This window comes from Pipistrellus hanaki (assembly GCF_964339955.1).
Source record: "Pipistrellus hanaki genome assembly, chromosome: 12".
NCBI classification, from domain to species: Eukaryota; Metazoa; Chordata; class Mammalia; order Chiroptera; family Vespertilionidae; genus Pipistrellus; species Pipistrellus hanaki.
The window spans coordinates 10,703,173-10,723,036 of record NC_140514.1 but is presented as its reverse complement, the minus strand read 5'-3'; the positions used below and the strand labels follow the sequence as shown (position 1 = coordinate 10,723,036).

General features: G+C 38.8%; 1 protein-coding gene across 1 annotated transcript; it reads right to left on the bottom strand.

The window, feature by feature from the left end:
- Positions 1-1,314: 1,314 nt before the first annotated feature.
- Positions 1,315-18,267, bottom strand: FAM98A (family with sequence similarity 98 member A). Its single transcript, XM_084900780.1, has 8 exons — positions 18,090-18,267; positions 15,044-15,192; positions 12,052-12,186; positions 7,994-8,178; positions 6,933-7,013; positions 6,276-6,392; positions 3,211-3,378; positions 1,315-3,122 (listed from the first exon to the last, which is right to left on the bottom strand). Exons 1-8 carry the CDS (start codon positions 18,140-18,142, stop codon positions 2,439-2,441), a joined length of 1,572 nt encoding a protein of 523 aa, XP_084756906.1. The 5' UTR covers positions 18,143-18,267; the 3' UTR covers positions 1,315-2,438.
- Positions 18,268-19,864: the final 1,597 nt, after the last annotated feature.

Here is a 19,864-nt window from a genome sequence, read left to right as displayed (position 1 = left end):
AAAATTTTTGAATCATCATGGATAAATGTATCATTTACTTTCTAATATGCTCATATTTGAAGAGCAATCTATTAACCATAAAAATGAAATTATATTTCAAAAGAATGCAACAGTCATTAGGTATATTCTGAGCCTAGGTAAAATTAAGGAAAATACTAAAAGTAACATTTTAAGATATGAAACCTTGACAATCTTATTTCTAATAAGAAACCCCGGCCTTAGCCGGTTTGGCTTAGTGCAGTGGTGGGCAAACTGCGGCTGGCAAGCCTCGGTTTGCTGCTCTGTTGACTAATGAGTTTGCTGACCACTGCCTCAGGGAAAAACATTTAAAAATTTTAAATGTTTAAAGACTAAAGTCTTTAACCTGAAGGAAAAACTTACGCAATGGTCAGCAAACTCATTAGTCAACAGAGCGGCAAACGCCACCCGCATGTGTCTAGTGAGCCGCAATTTGCCGATCACTGGCTTAGCGGATAGAGCATTGCAGACTAAATGGTCTTGGGTTCGTTTCCAGTCAAGGGTACATGCCCAGGTTGCAGGTTTGATCCCCAGTATGGGGCATGAAGAAGGCAGCTGATTCCAATAATTCTCTCCCCCTTCTCTGAAACCAATAAAAATATATATTTAAAAAAACAAAAACAAAACCTCCTAATTATACTAAATAGCAGAGACCAAAACTTACAACTTTCCAGACAGAACTTAGCTAGCCAAAAAAATCTAATGAACAGGTAAAGTTAACAAAAAATCAAGGCAGACTTTCAAAAATGGTTTTAGCTATCAAAGCAATATGCTTATCTCAATAGCAAATAGAATAATTTTAGTGGCAAGACAAGTTGATTCCTTGCTCTAAAAAAACCAATTTAGTAGAAACAGGAAATACTATATATTTTTTTACAAGCATATATTTATATTTTAAGAAAAATCTATTTCTTTTAAGAAAAATGTCCCTCGTTCTTAGGAAGAATGGAGAATATAAAACAAAATCCCTAAAAGGTGGGGTTATAATTTACCTGTGCCTAATACAGTGTAGCAACAGCTACACCCAGTGGTCACATATGAGTAATGACATTTTCTAGCAATAACATAGTAAAAGGTCGGTTTGGAAATAGCTATCTTTCGATTTACTTAAGGTTCTAGGGTAAACATTACCTTTCACTACAAATTATGTTTTAAGAGAACACTCAAGAATCTCCAGGGTGGGGGAGGAGGGGGAGGGATGGAGGACAGTGATATGGACCTTAGTTCATAAGCTTTAAGCAATTATGCAGAATAATTCCTTTTAAAAAGTAGCTAAAACAAAACGCAAACACCACAGAGAACGTAGATACTTTATTGCTCACCTTTCACACAAAGCACACCTCCAGCCATTTTCTTTCACAGCTTGACAATGTTTTAAGTATACAAAAACCCAGCAAGAAGTGTCGTGTAGATTTCAGTAAAGGAGAATGTAAAACATCAGCTCAGCCAGGCTTTTGTTTTCTGCAGCAATAATAAAGGGCCTCCTGCACTAAGCAAAAATCTGTCCTCTTTCTCTGTAGTGCATTTCTTATGTTACAAAAAAAAGTCTCCTGCCCAAAGCAAACTAAATTGTATTTGCTGAGCCAGTGGTATTAACTCGTGCATAAAACAAATTTCAGTTTGCTGTTTCTTCTAGCAGATTTCAAGTAAAAATAGGGTTGAAGGAGGAACTTGTTTTGAATGAATGCAGGTCAGTTTGAATTGCTATACTTCACTAAATGCCTACATGTACCATAGACTCACAACTTAAGTTTGCTTTAATAATCTTGATGGAATTTGGCCACGTTCAAGGTTTTCTGAGTTCCGCTTGTGGTACAATATTCCATCAAGAGGATAAGGCTACCGAATGTGCTATCTGCAGAAGAGCTCAGTTAATAGGAACTGACCTACAAGTTCTATCAGGAAGCAAATGTGGCATAACCTCTCCAAATAAAAAGCCAACCAGGGTGGAAACTGTGCTTGAAAAATAGACATTAGAATAGTATAAGGAAAACGCATATAAATGGGTTGTTAATATGAGGAAGACTTCCTAGTTGTAAATCTAAAAAAAATCTAGGAGAATCCTCATTTTCAAAACTGTATATTGAAAACTACTTATTCAAGTAATTTCTTCAAAAAAGTATGCATGTTCTGACTGTGGAATTAGTCTACTGGTCAATTAAAGGCAATGTTAATTACCTTTAAAAAAATTCTTCATACAGAGGAGCGATGTTGTACGTGTTTCTCAAATAAACAGCATTATGTAAGTCCATTAAAAAAAAAAAACCACCAACAGAATTGAATGAAGACCTGCAATGCTTGTGCCAGGCAGGAAATCTGCCTGCCACTTGGGGTCTCGCATTCAAAATCCATACCGGACTCAGGATTCTTAAACTAAGTTTCTATTACTTGAGCTCTAGCAAAATGTAGGTTCTGTAGCCTCAACTAGTGTAATGTCTTCCTTGTCCAAATCCAGAGTGATTATACTGATAGCCTCCGTGCTGGAAGTGCTGTTCAAACTGTCCCCCTTGGTGATAATTCTGGCTCCCCCTTCCTCCCCAACCTCCTCCCTGGCCTCCGCGCCCGCCTCGGCCTCCGCGCCCGCCTCTCCCCCCACGCCCACTGCCTCGGTCACCATGGTGCCCGCCATCTTGGTATCTATTGTCCTGCTGGTATCCACCACCCTGGTATCCACTTGCTGTGTAAGTAGTTGTCTGGAAGCCACTATAACCGCCACCCTGATAGCCACCGCCGTGACCACCATGGTAGCCACCTGGCTGGAAGCCCGAATCTCGATAGCCACCATCTTGGTAGCCGCCTCCTCCTCCTCCTCCTCCACTCCCTCCATCTGTCCAGCCTCCTTGGTGCTTATTTCCTCTTCCTCCCCCTCGGCCACCGTGGTCGTAGCCACCGCGGTCGTAGCCACCGCGTCCACCTCTCCCTCCTTGTTCATGACCGCCTCGTCCTCCGTATGAGGAATGTTCGTAGCCGCCTCTCCCTCCGCCTCGGCCTCCTGCTTGCTGCTGGGGGCCATCCTGCCTTTTCTGCCACGGCGGCATCTCCGGGGGCGGGGGCTCAATCTCATTGGGTCTGCCGCCTCTGTCAGGCACCCTGCCCATCAACACCTGCGGGAGAGGAAAGGCATTTTAAACCATTTTGTTTTGTACACAGAAATACCTGCATTGGAAAGAAAGACAAAGGCTCTCTAATCACCTTATTGATGGCACAGGCAGACTTTTCTCTTACAGAACCACTGCTCGTCCTTAGAATCTTTGACAGGTCTTGTCTTGCAGCCAAAAGGTGAGCAACAGAAATAGTACTTTTAGAAGATAAGACTGAACGTTTCGGCTGGTAAACCTTTGCTAATTTCTCTGTGTGACTCTGTTGAAAGAAAATGTTCAAAGAAAATGTCAGTTTTCAAAATGAATATAAACACTCATATTCTATAAGTTAAAAGATTTCCAAAAGGTCTGGTAGATGGAAAGGGGATAAGTTATATGCTCACCATTGCTCCTACCTAGTCAAGAACTCTATTCCAGTACTGCAAGAAATGGTTGTGTATATTTTGGCGGTAAAAAAGAAGAGGTACCCAGGGGGTAGACGGGCGATTTTGACTGTGAAGGTCACCCCTGCCATTGGTCTGATACTTGCTTTGTAATACTCCCATCTTTGCTTATTATGAGATAAAAAATGCTAGCTGTGACTAATTTGTACTAATTATGCTAACACAATAACATGATACATTTCTTACAAAAGTGACCCCCCCTATTTAATACTTTCCCCTGGTATAAATACTAAATAAGGACAAAGGGTCTATATTAACCATTAGTAGAAGTGCAACTAATGATTAAGATGTTAGATCTAAGGAGAGAGACAAATCACTGGGAAATTAGAAAACTTGGGCAAGTCATTCAATCTATTTCAAACACAAGACCACAAAAGATAAATAAAAAATATAAAGACCAAATTCACACAAGAGAATTTAAGTTCAAACAAATATAAAACATTTTCAATATATGCAAATTAGAATAACCTAAATTTTGGGAGAGAGCAACAATTCCTATATATTAAATTACAGAAACAATAGCTACAACTATAATACACATCAAGTCAGCACAAGAACAAAAATATTTGGTATGCCTTTTGGTTATATGCAGGTACTCAAATATTGATGGTAAATGTTTGGATTACATTACATAACAAAATAGAATGTAAAAAGGTAATTTACCATGATTAAACATGAGCAAAAAAATATACTAAAAATGCAAACAGCTGTTGTAGTTAAGACAAAAATGATCTGTGACTTTTATTTTTTAAAGATTTAATAATGAAAAGAATAAAAAAAATTATCATTCCATAATTTGGGGAATGTTTCCTAAATTTCTTATATTTATTTTTCTTCGAGTCACTATTGTACCTAAATAAGTACTCTAATCAATGTTTGCTGTATGGAAACAAATACCTTTGAGAAAATGGGTTTTATGTTTCAAATAAAACTGATTTAAAATGCAATTTCAAAGTGAGATATAAGAGCATAAATTTTATCTCATATGAAATAAAAGTTCACTGTGCACATTAAAATAATTTCTACAAAATGAGATGTCAGTACATAAATCCCATTAAATGAAAAAATAGATTTGTGCAAGTTAAATAATTTGTATAGGCTTTCCTTATCCTCAATATATTTCATATTTGAACTGTATCACCTAAATTAAACGCAGCATCTTAAAAATGTCAAAAATGAGGAGAGTATAGGGAAGCTCAGAGGATCAGGGTGCCTACTGTCAAGACTAGCCAAGACTAGAACTATGATATCCATTTCCCAGTGTACTTTCATCAATAGAACTATGGTATCAATTTCCCAGTGTACTTTCATCAATCATCATATGTTTCTCTAGCTGAAAGTTGTAGATTATTTATTTCTTTAAATTGTAGATACTATCTGAGGGTGAAATGATTATTTTTATCAAAGATAATTCAAGGAAGGACTTGCATTTGTTAAACAGCAATCACAGAAGAAAACAATTTACTCCTGGTACTATTGACTTGCTATGAAATACTAGGCAAAGTCTCCCATTTATCTAGGTTGCCATCATTTTTAGTTGCAAAATAAGGGGAATTAAGACTGACTTCTAAAACCCCCTTCTATTACTAAAATGCCATAACCAAATAGATATCTACCCCTACAATTCAGTCAAATAGGACTTTGCTAAGGTTTCAAGATTTTTGTGAAACTAACATATTAGCAAGATTATTGGAGAACTAAATAAAAATACTGAGTCAATTCACTAAAATTCAGAGAAAAATCTATTTTTAAAAATGAATGTATTGCATGGATCAGCTGTTGAGTGTTGATGAATGAACTAGGAGGTCATGGTTCGATTCTTGGTCAGGGAACATGCCTGGGTTTCGGGTTTGATCCCCAGGAGGGGGTACATGAGGCAGCCAATCAAAGATTCTCTCTCATCATTGATGTTTGTTTCTCTCTCTTGCTCTCCCTTCCTCTCTAAAATCAAAATAAATATATATATATTTTTAAATTGAATGGCTGAAACCGTTTTGGCTCAGTGGATAGAGCATCGGCCTGCGGACTGAAGGGTCCCGGGTTCGAATCTGGTCAAGGGCATGTACCTTGGTTGCGGGTGCATCCCTGGTGGGGGGTGTGCAGAAGGCAGCTAATCGATAATTCTCTCTCATCGATGTTTCTAGCTCTCTATTCCTCTCTGTAAAAAAAAAAAAATCAATAAAATATACTTTTTAAAAATTTAAAAAATTGAATGCACTATTAAGGGAACATCTTATACTAACATTTGGACCAACCTCCCCAAAAATTCACGAGTTAGTTCCATTTCAGGGTTTTAAGGTTAAATTAATCGTGTCCATTAATTCCCACTTAGTAATCATATAACAGGTATTTAATAAATATCTACTGTTGAATGACCAAGACCTTTAAACTGGATTATCTTATTTAAACTAAAATAAGTCTTATTCTCCAATTCTATAAATCATATTTGGTCTTTCTAAATCTAATGAAATTAAATTGTCCAAGTATAGTAAAATAATTTTAAAAGTTATTATTTTAGTAATTTTCAGACACTCCATTTCTCTCACGGAGGGTCTATAACATACAGGGTTTGCCGGACAATTCTGAAAAGAAAGGTTCCTCTGTGTGTTTCCTATGTACTTCTCTTTAGTCTCCACTGTATCTAAACTGTACTAGGAATGCTTAAGGATCAAGTCTATAAATACTCTGCTCTTTTAAATTATTCAATGTGTACCTTAGCTCGGTCAGACCAACCAAAAGACTGGACAGTGACATCCAAACGTTTTATTAGCAGCTTTCTCCGAACTTCATACTCATTGGCTATGGCTTGGTTAATTGCTTCTATCTTTTCCTGAAAAAAAAAAAAAAAAAAAAAAAAAGTTAGAATTTTAATCTGCTTGACCCTTGTTCCCAAAGGGCAGAAACTGTATCTGTTTCATTCATACATGAATCCCAGCACTTAGCACAAAATAGTTATTCAATAAATGTAATAAAAGCTATAATTAAGGAAATGATATAAAATGTCTCAAAACATAACATATGTACAGTACAAAATTATCTTTAACTTTCCTATAATCCATTGTGTGAAGCTCAACCCAATGAAGGCAACCCATTTGGCGATTAGAAACATGCATCGTACTGAACTTCTATTCATTTTAATTGGCTGCATGAAATATATACAAATTACGATAAGTGTTTCTAATCTTAAGCAAATAAAATTATTTGCTGCACAAATCTTAAGATTCATAAATGATTCTAAGGATGTCCATCTAGGAAACTACATTATTAGAAAAAATAACTTAAAAAGCACCCACTGTAGGTGTCAACGTAAATATCATAAGATAGATGGACGATTCCTTGCAAATTCACTCCACAGATGATCACTACTCACCCAGTGGGCCGGTCCCAATGACTTCTTCAATAAAGGCTTTCCCACATGATTAGGTGGAACTTTTGCTAATGTTTCCTTTAACTGACACAAAAAAACATAAATGAATGAATAAATGTAAAAGTAACACATATCCTCCTCATCCTCCTAAGTCCCATCATATCTTGCCATCAAAAGAAGATTCCTGACAGAGGGAAAGGCGGAGGATGTTTTGAAATGTACAAGACCCACACAATAAAGACACTCACTGGCCCACTCCTCATGTGCCTAAGGAAGCACGATTCCTTCACTGCACCTACACCAGCGCCTGACAACAGTAGGCACTGAATGGGTATTTCCTGAAGGAAGGAATGAACGCACAGAAAAATAGGATCTATGGACACACTGCTGCTCCCCTGTGGAGTTCAGCCAGATTTGTGCATCATGGTGTACACCTGCCCCATAATGCCAATGTACCAATTCTTAGAGTCCGACAGACATGCGTACAGAGAGTAACTCTGCTATAACAAATATCATTCTCTTTTACTCACTGATTTTTTGAAACCTCTTCATGGTTGATAATGTGTGGCATAAATTATTTTCACATACTAGATTATGTTAGCAGACAAATCTAAATTGCCAATTGAAACTTTGTAAAACTCGAAGTGAGTGGATTAAAAACCAAGAATGTTTAACATCCTTTTCTGTCCAGTCAATGGGGAGGGTGGTAACATTTAATGATAAAGACTTTAAAACTTAATTGCATTAAAGTTCAATTATAAAATAATTTTAAAGGACTTAATTCTTTTTAATTATATCTAGCTTATTAAAGCTTATAAATCCAAGTGTCAAGTTTCCTTTTTGAAAAAGAAACATGCCATGTTAAAACAAAACAAAACAAAAAAACACATACACTAAAATACTGATTTCTGTTTAAAGCTTCTAGGATTTAAAACCCAAAACTCATTTAGCAACAATTACTTAATGAACATTAGGTTCCCATTAGGAGAAATTAACTGGCTTCATTTCAAACAAATGTAGGACTATGCCTTTAATACACTACAATCTGGTACTAAAGGTCTTACTTTTTTTTCAATCCCGCTGAAGAATTGGAACATAGTTATATTGGCTGGAGGTTTGGACATTCCTAGAGCAATACATATGCCTTTCAACTCTTGAAAGACCTCACTACCGCCTCCTTCTTGAGCTTTTTTTGGAGGAGTATTCACACAGAGCATTCTGGCAGCTTCTAGTTCTGAGATGAGGTATGCTGAAGTAAACAAAATAAGATTTCAAAATGAGATACAGCTACAGTTAATAGTCATAAGTCTGGAGTCACAACGCTATAGACCTAATGATATGTAACTTTTAAAGCTGCAAGAATGGATAAAAACAAGAAAGGAAAACCATTTTTACCTCAAGTGACATAGCATATAAACTGATTCTGTAGCACAGGTTATTTAACCAATATATATTTAAAGGCTAATTTAAAAATAAGTGATTCTTCTTTGAAACCAAAAGATCAAGGTAGCTGACCTAAAAATCTGGATTCTTGCATTAAGGAACCTACAGAACAGGGGTTGGCATCTATTGACAAATTTGCAAAAGGTGGAAGGTGGCAAATTTTCAGTGACAGTTCAAAAGGTTACTTTTTTAACTTCTCACCACTGACATGCACCAGTGACCCTAATATAATAAAAAGCTAACATGCAAATCGACCGAATGGTGGAACTAATGACACCAGGGGCAGAGGCTCAATGCAGGAGCTGCCCCCTGGTGGTCAGTGAGCTCCCACAGGGGGTGCAGAGTGCTGCTCAGCCAGAAGCTGGCCTTGCTGCTCCTTAGCGCTGCCTCAGAGGCCAGAGCGGCTCCCGCCATTGCCACCTTGCGAGCCCCCGAGTGGTCCTGGACTGCACGAGGGCGCAGGCCGGGCTGAGGAATGCCCCCTCTCCTCCAGTGTACGAATGTCGTGCACTGGGCCTCTAGTATAATTATATGTTCCTCTAGTCATCCAATACTTAGGAAGTCTGTTTAGAATTGGCATAAAACAACATTTTTAAGCAGTCCAAGTTTAATATACAGGAGAAGGGGGAAGGCACTAAACACTCATGAGTTCCTTTCTTACAGTGTCCAGCAACCTAATGTCACACTCTGGCTGTTCAAAATAAACCCCCTTCTTCCATCGATATTCTTCTCAGTATTCCCTTCCCCCTACTTTCCTCATTCTCATCCCCTCCCGGGAAAACAACAAATCCTTTCTTGGCAGAGTCCTTTTGTGTCAGTATCATCCCGTGTGTGTTGATTTCAGTCATGGATAATGAGGGCTGCAATCTGCTTCCGGTAATTAAGGTGAAGATACAAATATTCAGTCTTATTCCTTTAACCTTCCTCAGGACATTTACATTTTTATAAGACAATTAGTAATCATGTGGATTTCAGGATTTCAGGAATATGACCACATGAAAACCTCTTGATAATATGAGAAAGTTGGATTTGGAAAAAGCCATTTTCTGGGCTCTTAAGTTTAGAAGGACAGATTAATGATCAGCCTGAATATCTTATGTCCTAGCAAAACCCAAGGGGTAATGCTAGAAGTAGAAGGGTAATAATTTTGGCTGATCATTTCCGAAAAGCTGTCAACTCCTATTCTAGAAAATATACACACCTGAGTTTCTGGAAAGGTAACTCTAAATGGGTTTGATCAAATCTTAACATGTTCCATAGAGCAAACTGTATGAGTTAAAAGATCAAAACAGTAAAACTCCCCACTGTCGTGAAAATAATCAATTTTTATGAATAAGGTTTTACTGGAACACTGCCACGTTCATCTGTTTCTGTATCACCTGTAGCTGCTTACACGCTACATAGCAGTGCAGGTCAGAGTTGTGACAGAAATCTTGTGGTCCACAAAGCTGAAAATGTTAATTACCTGGACCTTTAAAAAAGAGTTTGCCAACCCTTGTTCTAGAAAATCATATATTATATGATTTAATCAATTTGTTCTCTAAATTTAGGACAACGTAGCACAGGTATTCAAAAAATTAGTTCCCCAATACAATTACCATCAAAAAGCATTAACTGTAGATGGTGAGTTCAAAGTACTAAGAAAGGCACTGACTGGATTATTAATGCAAAACAAAACAAAAAAGATTACCTCTACTGACAATCTAGTGAGGAATAAATAATAAATGCATAAAAAGATGAATAGTTTTTTCATCTATTAGAAACTTAGAAATGACTTATTTTACCTAAGGGAAATGTTCTGACAGCCAGAAAGGCCAATGAACGGCTAAAATAGTTCTGAATCTGACACAGGAGAGTTTTTCAGCCACTCATTCGAAGACTATTTTATTTTACTAACAATTCCAATGAGGTTAGTTTATTTTTTACCCCTCGAAACACAATGTATTAAAAGATTCAAATCAGTAATGTAAGGGTGCTGGAAGAAGTAAGTCAAATTATAGCATTAAGATGTGACAACTGGTATTTGGGAAAGACACAAATATTCATACGGAGCAAGTAGAGGAGTACATGTACATAAACATTAGCATGAAAGAAAACAAACTGGGGGAATATTTTAGAAAAGGGGAAACAGCAAAAGCAAAGATGAGGAGGGAGGTGAGTAGTGTGCATGCGTGAAGAACACAAAGAGAACTTTAGCTGACTCAGTTGAGCAAATAGCTGCATATTCTTGAAAAGCTTTTGAGGTGCTAGCACATTAAAACAGCCTATTAATATTGACCCAAAATGATCACGTTCTGTGCAGTCTGCTTATAAGGAAGAGGAAAGAGTTAAAGGTATTTTATAAAGATTTATATTCAAAGTGGTTTACATAATTGTCAGAGTTACACTAAAAAGGAAAACTCTGAGCACTGTGGAAGAATTAGCTACTCAGGGTTATTACTAACCTCTCCACACAGCTGTTGTCCTGCTATGTAAGATAACATAGTCCAAGTGCCAAATATTAGGCGTTGGTAAAGATAAGCAGCGCTGCCAAAGAATCACTGAGCACACTATGGCTGAGCCAGTTATAGAAATTATACGATTTGAAGGTTACTGCATGCATGCACAAGAACTACCGCAGCAGTATCAGTACCTAAAGCAGCATCTAATCTTAAGGGCATATCCCCCCAGTGGCAATCATTCAGCAAAGGGGTAGTTAAGAAAGTGGTTCTGGTGCTTACTTTGGCAGCATATATACTAAAATTGGGATATGGGGATTAGCATGGTTCCTGTGCAAGGATGATATGCAAATTCATGAAACATTCCATCCATATTAAAAAAAAAAAATGATTCTGGAATAATTAAGTATAATGGCTATGAATACTTTTTTTTTTTTTAAACTGTACCTTCAAGATTAGAGTTGTAGCATTTTCTAGAAAACATAATACGGTAGTAAAGACAAATATTTAAAAAATACTCTTATTTGTGTTTGTCATAGTAAGAACTGTACTACTTACTCAGCTAACCAAAGCTTAATCTAAATGTGTTTCAGAATGCTACAACAATTCTGAGTTAAGATTATTCACTGAATTTATTGGAGAATTTAAGACAGCAAAATTTGTGAGTCTACTTACTGTTTTTCAGGGTGAAGAGAGAAATAGTAATTAGTATTTCAAAACATGGAAGGAAATAACTTTTTATAATAATTTATTTCCCACAATGATGAGCAAATACAGGAACAAAGCAAATATTATTGCAGAAAATTTTACATTTGCAAACAAAACCAACACCCTTAACCAATTACCCAATCACAACGAAACATCAACAAGACAAAATATTTTAATGATAATAATAATTAAAAAAAACTTCACCATTCCCACCCTGTTTTTCCAGTCTATTTTAAAAAGTGCTTCCAGTCTAGAACGCTAAGGTTTAATGATCACACACTGAACAACACTCCAGCACTACCTTTGGTCACAACAGGTGAAGCACAACGATAAATGAGTAGCAATTACAAAAAATCTCTGCTGCCTGCACACAGACCCAATAGCTTCTAAGCTGGAAATTTAATCAAGTTTTCTTTAAAATAAGTATTCTGAATTAAATCCATAATAAAACAAAACAGTAACAACCAGTTTATTAGTCTTGGAAAACATAAATAGAAAAAATAAAAGCTACATTCGAGTAGCCATGAACTTACTGAGCAGAAGGAGACAGTTCTTCTGAACGAGAAGGCGCTTGGTCACATCCCCAGATGTCAGTGAAGGATACGGACAGTTCATCTCCCCTAGTAGCCCACTCACCTCAAGTTGGAATTCTTCAGCTTCATTCGGGCCTTTTAAGAATTAAAATCATCTTATTTAATAAAAATGTTTTTCCCATTAGCATACACACATATATAAATTGAAATTTTAGTAAGATTTTCCTAACAAAAGTTCCTTTTTCTTCTAATTCATCCTTTCTCACGCCACTGACAATTTTCTTCCTTAAATACTTTCATTAGGTTATTCCCTTATTTAAGAATCTTTAATGGCTAATCTCTACCTCATCTAATCAATTTTTTCCTTCTTTTTTTTAATCCTTACCGGAGGCTACTTTCCACTGATATTTTTTAGGCAGTGAAAGAGAGTGGGAAAAACAGAGAAACATCCATGTGAGAGAAACACATCGAATGATTGCCTCCTGCATGAGCTCAACCAGGGTGTGGGGTGGGGAGGAGCCTGTAACCAAGGTAAGGTACCCTTCACAGGAATTGAACCCGGGACCCTTCCATCCACTGGCTGACGCTCTATCCACTGAGCCAAACCAGCTAGGGCAAGATTTTCTGTCTTTAAAGATTTTTCACAGCCTCTGCTTTGCCCTTCCCAATTATGTTTTTTATAATTATCTGCTACTTCCACAAATATTTCCTCTACTTGTGCCAGGCTAGTCTCAATGCCTTAGGTCCGTCTAATTTCCACATCCATGCCTTCATTTCAGTTATTCCCCATGATGGATATGCCCTCTACCCTCCTCTCCTCTATCAAGTCCCACTTATCCATCAAAGTCCAGTGGTCTTGCTCCCTGATGAAGCCTTACCCACCCAAGTACGATGGCACTGACTGACTTCCTCCCACTGTGAGCCACCAAGTGAAGTATGTGACTATTACTAATGTACAACGGTTTCCATTGCATCTCTAGTTTCTAGACTAAGTGTGAAGGTAGTGAACATGACTTGTAGTTCTGTATTCCTATGCAAAGTATAGAGTGTACTGGGTGAACCAAGGAAAAACAATGCTCTTTTATTCTTTACTATTTTGATGGCTCTCTATTCAATATCAGAGAGGGGCAGAAATGAACAAACTTTGAGAGTCATTTGACCTGAGGCCTTTTTCTCATCCATAAAATGGGAAGACCGTATTATCGATGTTTTGCAAACTGTGTTCCATGAGGTCCAGAAGTGCACAGCCCTCTTTCAGAGGCAGGTGGGACGATGAGAAGAGAGTTGTGCTAAAAGTACTCCCTTCTCAACTTAACTACAGCAGCAACACTTTATCGGTTTTATGTATTGGCTTCTATAAAGTGTTTTCATATGAACAAAGAGGATCCGGGTTATAAATAGTTACCATATAGCACAGATGTTTATTCGGAAGGTCTTACAGTCTCTGAAATATTAGGTTAAGAGGCAAAGTTAAGAGTAACGGCTCCCAAATTTGACTGCTGGGATTGAATCCTGGCTTTACCCCTTACTGGTTTGTGTGACCTCAGGTGATGTCTTTAATCTCACTGTGTTTCCTTGTTTAATGTATTAAGAGTAATAAAACCTAGGACTGCCCTGAGGTTTAAATGAGTTCATATAAGTAAAGTACTCAGAACCTACTACTCAATAAATGTAAGCTGCTGCTATCACTACTATTGTATTATACTCTCCTTAAAAATTAGAATTTGGGCCAAAACTGGTTTGGCTCAGTGGATAGAGCGTCAGCCTGCGGACTGAAAGGTCCCAGGTTCGAATATGGTCAAGGTTGCGGGCACATCCCCAGTAGAGGGTATGCAAGAGGCAGTTGATGGATGATTCCCTCTCATCGATGTTTCTAACTCTCTATCCCTCTCTCTTCCTCTCTGTAAAAAATCAATTAAATATATTTTTTTTAAAAATAGAATTTGTCTCAGTATGGCTCAGCAGTTGAACGCTGACCCATGAACCAGAAGGTCACTGGTTTGATTCCAGTCAGGGCACATGTCCAAGTTGTGGGCTAGATTCCCGATAGGGAGGCATGCTGGAGGCAGCGGATTGATGATGTTTCTCTTATCGTTCTTTCTATCTCTCTATCCCTCTCCCTTTTTCTCTCAAAATCATTGAAGGGGAAAAAATTTTTAATTAGAATTAAGTGTAATTAATATGTACACATTAAATATATTAAACATAAAAGAGTGAACTCTTCACAATGGAATTCTGTGAAAAAGAAAATGGGCTTTAGTATATAGTTCTCTATAAGAGTGGATTAACAGGTGGACATTTTTCTTTTGACTATTATATTATAGGTTTACCTATGGTAGGAGGGAAGCCAGATGGTGGAGTGTCAGGTTCTAAGCTTTTGTACAGCTCTTTAGCAGAATCAACAAAACAGTAGTTGTTATTGCTATTAACGTAACAAAATTGGCAAATATAAAACAGCTCTCAATGTCATAAATCTGATGGGGTTGGATTTGATTTTGGTATAGCTAGTGATATATTATAAGAAAACTTAATAAAGTCTTCTCTTTCTCCCTACATATACTAATTACAGAGTATTTACTTTACATACTATACGTACTTCTAGAATCTGGTAGTACAAAAGGAAAAAATACCACCAATTTAAGATCTCACGAGTCAAGTTTTATAAAGAATGAAAAGTTCATATATGCTATATTTCTCTCCATTTTTTTGTATCTTAGTAATAGGGTCTTTTCACCTTCCATAACAGTTGCATGACTATATTTTGTTTTTTTCAACTTCTGAATCACTTTTCTCTAAAAACAATAGAGGCAGAGTATTCTGCTGCTTTACAATTTTATATATATATATATATATATATATATATATATATATATATATATATATATATATTTACAAAGAACTTGAAATTTTAGCTTTAGCACTGATAGTGTTCAATTGGCAATACCCAAATTTTATGTGTTATATTTTGCCCCTAGAACTGATCTTTACTTACTGTTAGTTGCTTGCACATTTTCTTCCAGTTTACAGAGCACTCTTAATTCAGACACCAGCCAAGCACAGAGTTTGGTAAACTCAGGGGAACTGGCTCCAGCAGAGACCGCCTGAGACAGAGCGCCATCTTCTAACAATGGACCCTTGTAACTGGCGAGTTAAGAAATCACACTTCAGAAGAATACAGAATCACACCTAATATATTACAGATGCAATATGTTTATGTATTATTTCTATAATTGATAGCTTAAAAAAGATCTTATGACCAGTTTCTAACCTTACAAATATAAAAACTTGGAACTATACCAAATCATTAGAAAAATAAGCTAAATGGTAACTGCATTTCATCCCTTCAAAACATAGGTGAATATTTATGTCTACTTCTAAACACTTACAGAAAGCTCTTACTGTATAAAGATTTGTTTTCTTACTCTAACTGAACTGAGTATTAAAACCAGATTAATAAGTGATAGCTAATTATACTATATTTTATTAGTTTAGAAATATAACTTAGGTTATTTTTTCTTGAGATTTTTCCAGAAATCAATTAGGTTAGGGTTTTAACGACTTTCTTTAAAAGCAAAAACTTTCCAATTAATCATTTATTTCTTTTTCTATATTTAATGACGGTTAAGACCGGTAAGACCTGCTAGTACCAGAGAAATGTCAAGTTTAATCTAATAATTGCTGGCGAGTTGATATTTGGGTGAATTGGTACAAGTGAAACCTAATCCTTTGCAACTGAGTCAAATGTAATTTTAAAAAATTACTTAATGTTCAAACATTCATAAAAGGCAATAGTAATAACAAACCCCAATCTAGGACATAGCTGTAATTAAAGATTTTGTCATTCTCAACGGAATTTTAAAATATATTTTCTTCAGAGGATTATTTTATCTTCTTGTAAAGAAAATATTAATAAAATCCTTGCTATTAAAGGTAATGTATTGAGTACACTGGAGATAATTTGATGTTTAGTGGTATAGAAATGTTAGAGCAATTAAAATACTTAGCCCCTTTAAAATACAATTATATGTGTATACACTGAATGGAATGGAAAAAGTGTTACACAAAATGAGGTTAGATCTCTGGCATCTAGATTTAAAAGCACATATTAGACACTGGCGTAAAGAGACTAGGCCTAGAAACTTCTCCTTGTGCTTCACTTTTAGATTTTTGCTCTCTTATTTTACAAATAATTACTGAATCCCTACTGTGTGCCAAATCAGAGATGAAAGGCAGTCATTTAATTCTAGCATTTCTCAGTGAATTCTTTAAAAGTACACATCCATCAATTAAGACTAAATTTTAATGATTGAATGCCACCAAACTAAGTAGTTATGGTTAAAATTTATAGCAAAGTTTTCAGAAAATCCCACGTTTTACATTACAACTCATCCTAAGTATTAACTATTGGGTTCCAATGACTACTTTTATAGTTCCCTTAAGAACATTAAAAGGAGGTAAAAGAACAATAACGGGAAGAGACGTCCATCACCCATTGTTGGGTGACCTCCTCCCATGCAGAATGACCGCATTCACGTGAGGTCCGCCTTGTCCTCTCATCCGACAGCTTTCAGACCTACTCTTAATGCCACTTCTTAGAAGCTTCTAGGGCTTGATCTCCTTTGGCAGTAAAGGGGCCTTCCTCACAGCATATTCGGAACCTGTGAACTTCTCTGTACCCATCCGTGCTCAGCCCAACCCTGCCGCAGAACAAGTGTTCCTCAACAACCGTGCACTGAATGAATGAATGAATGAATGGCTTCCTGTGTGAGCATGCATTTCCTTCGAGATGTCTACCCGAACAGTCCACTTTGCTGATCCTTTTTTACTTATACTCTATTCAAAGAAATAAGCCCCCTAAAGCTCGGAATATTCATTAAAAAAAGAACAACAATGGGACTTCACTTTGACAAAGAAAGGTGATAAGCACTGCCACTTCCTTTCCTAAACATTTCTACCAGGTCAGCAAGTTGCTTAAGGGGACAGACAGCCTTGGGGAAGGAACCCTCCCAGCGTCCCTTCTTAAAAAATGGTTTCCACGTGATGATCCAAAAGCATAGGGGAAGGTTTTGACTGGATCTTTATGAAGACAGCTACCTAAATGTGTAAAAAAAAATTTTTTTTTTTTTTTACATTGTACCTATAACCAAATATTTTATTATACGATTTGTTTCTAAGACCACATTTGCCCCAAGAGGGTCTCTCTGAGTTTTCAAGTTTTAATAAGAGTATTCTGATCTGGGTTAACCCAGGGAGGTCAGAAGCCTTAATTTCCAACTTGTAGAGAAGACCATGTAGGGGTATAGTTAGCTGTCAGGAGGGGAGACAATAGACACCGCAGACAGGCAGGGGTGTGGGGAGTGAAGACGACCCTCAGGGTTAAGTAAGGGCTAGCAATGGGTGTCCGAGGAGAGAGGAACTGCCCGTGGCTCCCAGGGAGGTGGTGGCAGGTGAGGGGCACAGCGGGCCGGTCAGCTAACGGGCCGGCCGGCCGCGGCGCAGACATGTGGCTTCGGGGCGCCGGGCGCCTGCGGAGATGACTGGGCAAAGGCTGATGACCGAGCCCGATGGGATGGGGTGGGGTAGGCGCAGGGGCTCCCTGCAGGGCGTCTAGAGGACAAGCGGGGAAGCCGGGAGTCAACTTTGGCAACCTCTAAAGTGAGGGGGTGCAGCCGGAAGGATGGGGAGCCAGGAGAGACGCTCCGTTCCGAGAGGGGGGTTGGCTGGTTGGTTGGCGAGAGGACCGGCGCCCAGACAATGACACGCCAGACGGACCGACCCCGCGGGGAACTCGGCTGCCAGGAGCCCAGGGCGGGCCCAGGGGCGTCGCATGTGGAGGGCCCGCACCGAGCAGGGCAGACCGTAGACGTGGCACAGGGGTCCCGGCGCCCGAGGGGAGGCGCGCCAGCCGGCCGGGCGCCGCCGCGGGGTGCGGCGTGGAGAGCCAGGTGTCTCCGCCTGGGGGACCCCGGAGGCGTGCCCGGGGGGGGGGGACCCGCCGTGTGGGGACCGGCAGACCCGCCGTGCTCGGGCGCGCTTACCCGAGGTCTTCCAGCGACTCCAAGATGTCAGTCTCCATGAGGTCGCACTCCATGCTTAGTGGTATTCAAATTTCCGAGTCCGAGAGGCTCCCCTCTTCGCCGGCAACGCGTACCCCTAGCGCATGCGCTGCCTCCCCGGAACTTCCAAGTCGACGTCTGGCGCCTCAGCCCCGGCACTGCGCATGCCCGGAGCGTGCGCGAGGAACGCGGCCCCGCCCCCCGCCCCGCCCCCGCCGGCTGCGCTATTGGCCAGGAGGCAAAGTTTTTGCACATGCGCGTTGCTGAGTCGTGAAGCCGGCGGCCCAAAGAAGGGCAGGCGGACTGGCTGCGTGGCAGCCGGGCTGGGGACCAGGCACCTGGGGGAGCGGGCGGGGGGGATTAGGGGAGGAGGAGCAGGGGATGAAGCGCATTGTTCTAGCCTCAAGTCTTAACTTCTTTTACGGAAATGTGAATCTCGGGGCGAAGCGGGCCGGGAAGGGGTCAGGGGGTCTCTAGCTTTGGGTGGGGGTTGTCAGTGAAACGATCTTGTAGCTCAGGGAGTGGCTGTCCGCACCCTGCCAGCGTGTTCCAGCCTTAGCTGCGGGCCACGGAGAAAGGGAAAACCCTTAAGCTTCAGAGGCGTGAATGGGACCGGGGCCAGGAACGGCATAGACAGGCGTTTTGATTTCCTGGTGGTGGCAGTAGACGTGTTTTCAGGATTAGGGAGCAGCAAACTTTCCTTCGTCGTGGTCATAGTCAGAAGCGGTTGCACTCCCTGCTTTTGCTTCTTAAGACCTTCAGACACTGAGAATCTCGTTTTAAAGGAGGGTGGGGCAGAGAAGGGCTTCACTTCAGGACGAAAAGAGTAGGTAGATGCACTTCAGACTTTGAATAAACTTTTTTTCTTTTCTGTCATTCAATTGCCATTGATAGTATTTGCCTGGGTGTAACATTCCATTCGCGCTAGGTTATGATTTCTTGATAGTTTTTGGTTAGGTATATGCTTAGAAGTGATTGAGAAATGAAATTACAAAGTTTTCAAGGTGATGGCATATTTAGAAAATTATATTTAAGCATAAATTGGTATACTATTGCATTGGGTAGGCATTTAATTAAAGAGTTTTCTAATTGGCACCAGTGTGTGTGTGTGTGTGTGTGTGTGTGTGTGTAATCGTCAAACATATTTGTGTCTAGTGGATAAATATCCCCTATATCTTAAGTTCCTGAATTTGCATCTGGAGGAGGGGGTGAGAAATGAACATTTCTTATGCAGCTAGTGTGTGCTTGACATAGTATTACTTTCTTGATCCATATTATTTACCGAGTCATCCTAAGATGACACTAAGGCCCTGCTCAATAGCTTCATGACCAGTTAAGATGGTAAGACCAATAAGAAATGGACTTTGAGGGATATCTGAATCCATATTCCTTCCTATTTGACTATTCAAATAAGGATTTATAGGCTAGATGTGAAAAGATAGGAATATCAAGCTATTTGAATTTGTGTAAGCTTATATATGTGGTGCATGATTACCTTATAATGAAAATGGAATAATAATTTATTCTCAGGGTTGTAGAAGGTGCCAAATAAAAAGTAATGCTTAATGCAAAATCAGTTTTGGGGGGAAAAAAGTTTCATTCTTGACTCGATTTTCCACATAAAAAGTAACACTATAGTGAGCAAGTGATGAGTCCCCTAAATTTGTTCTAATACAAATTGTTCGATTAAATGGAAGGTAACCAATACAAAGGGATTTTTAAAATATATTATTTTAAAATAATTCTAGCCAAAACCG

Bases quoted from the DNA above. Each gene is read 5' to 3' on its own strand.
- FAM98A (XM_084900780.1), bottom strand. From the start codon at position 18,142: ATGGAGTGCGACCTCATGGAGACTGACATCTTGGAGTCGCTGGAAGAC. The intron at 6,393-6,932 runs GTGAGTAGTGAT...TTTTTTTTTCAG, and splicing joins CATTGGGACCGGCCCACTGG to GAAAAGATAGAAGCAATTAA. The intron at 3,123-3,210 runs GTGATTAGAGAG...CCTCTCCCGCAG, and splicing joins CTGCCTGTGCCATCAATAAG to GTGTTGATGGGCAGGGTGCC.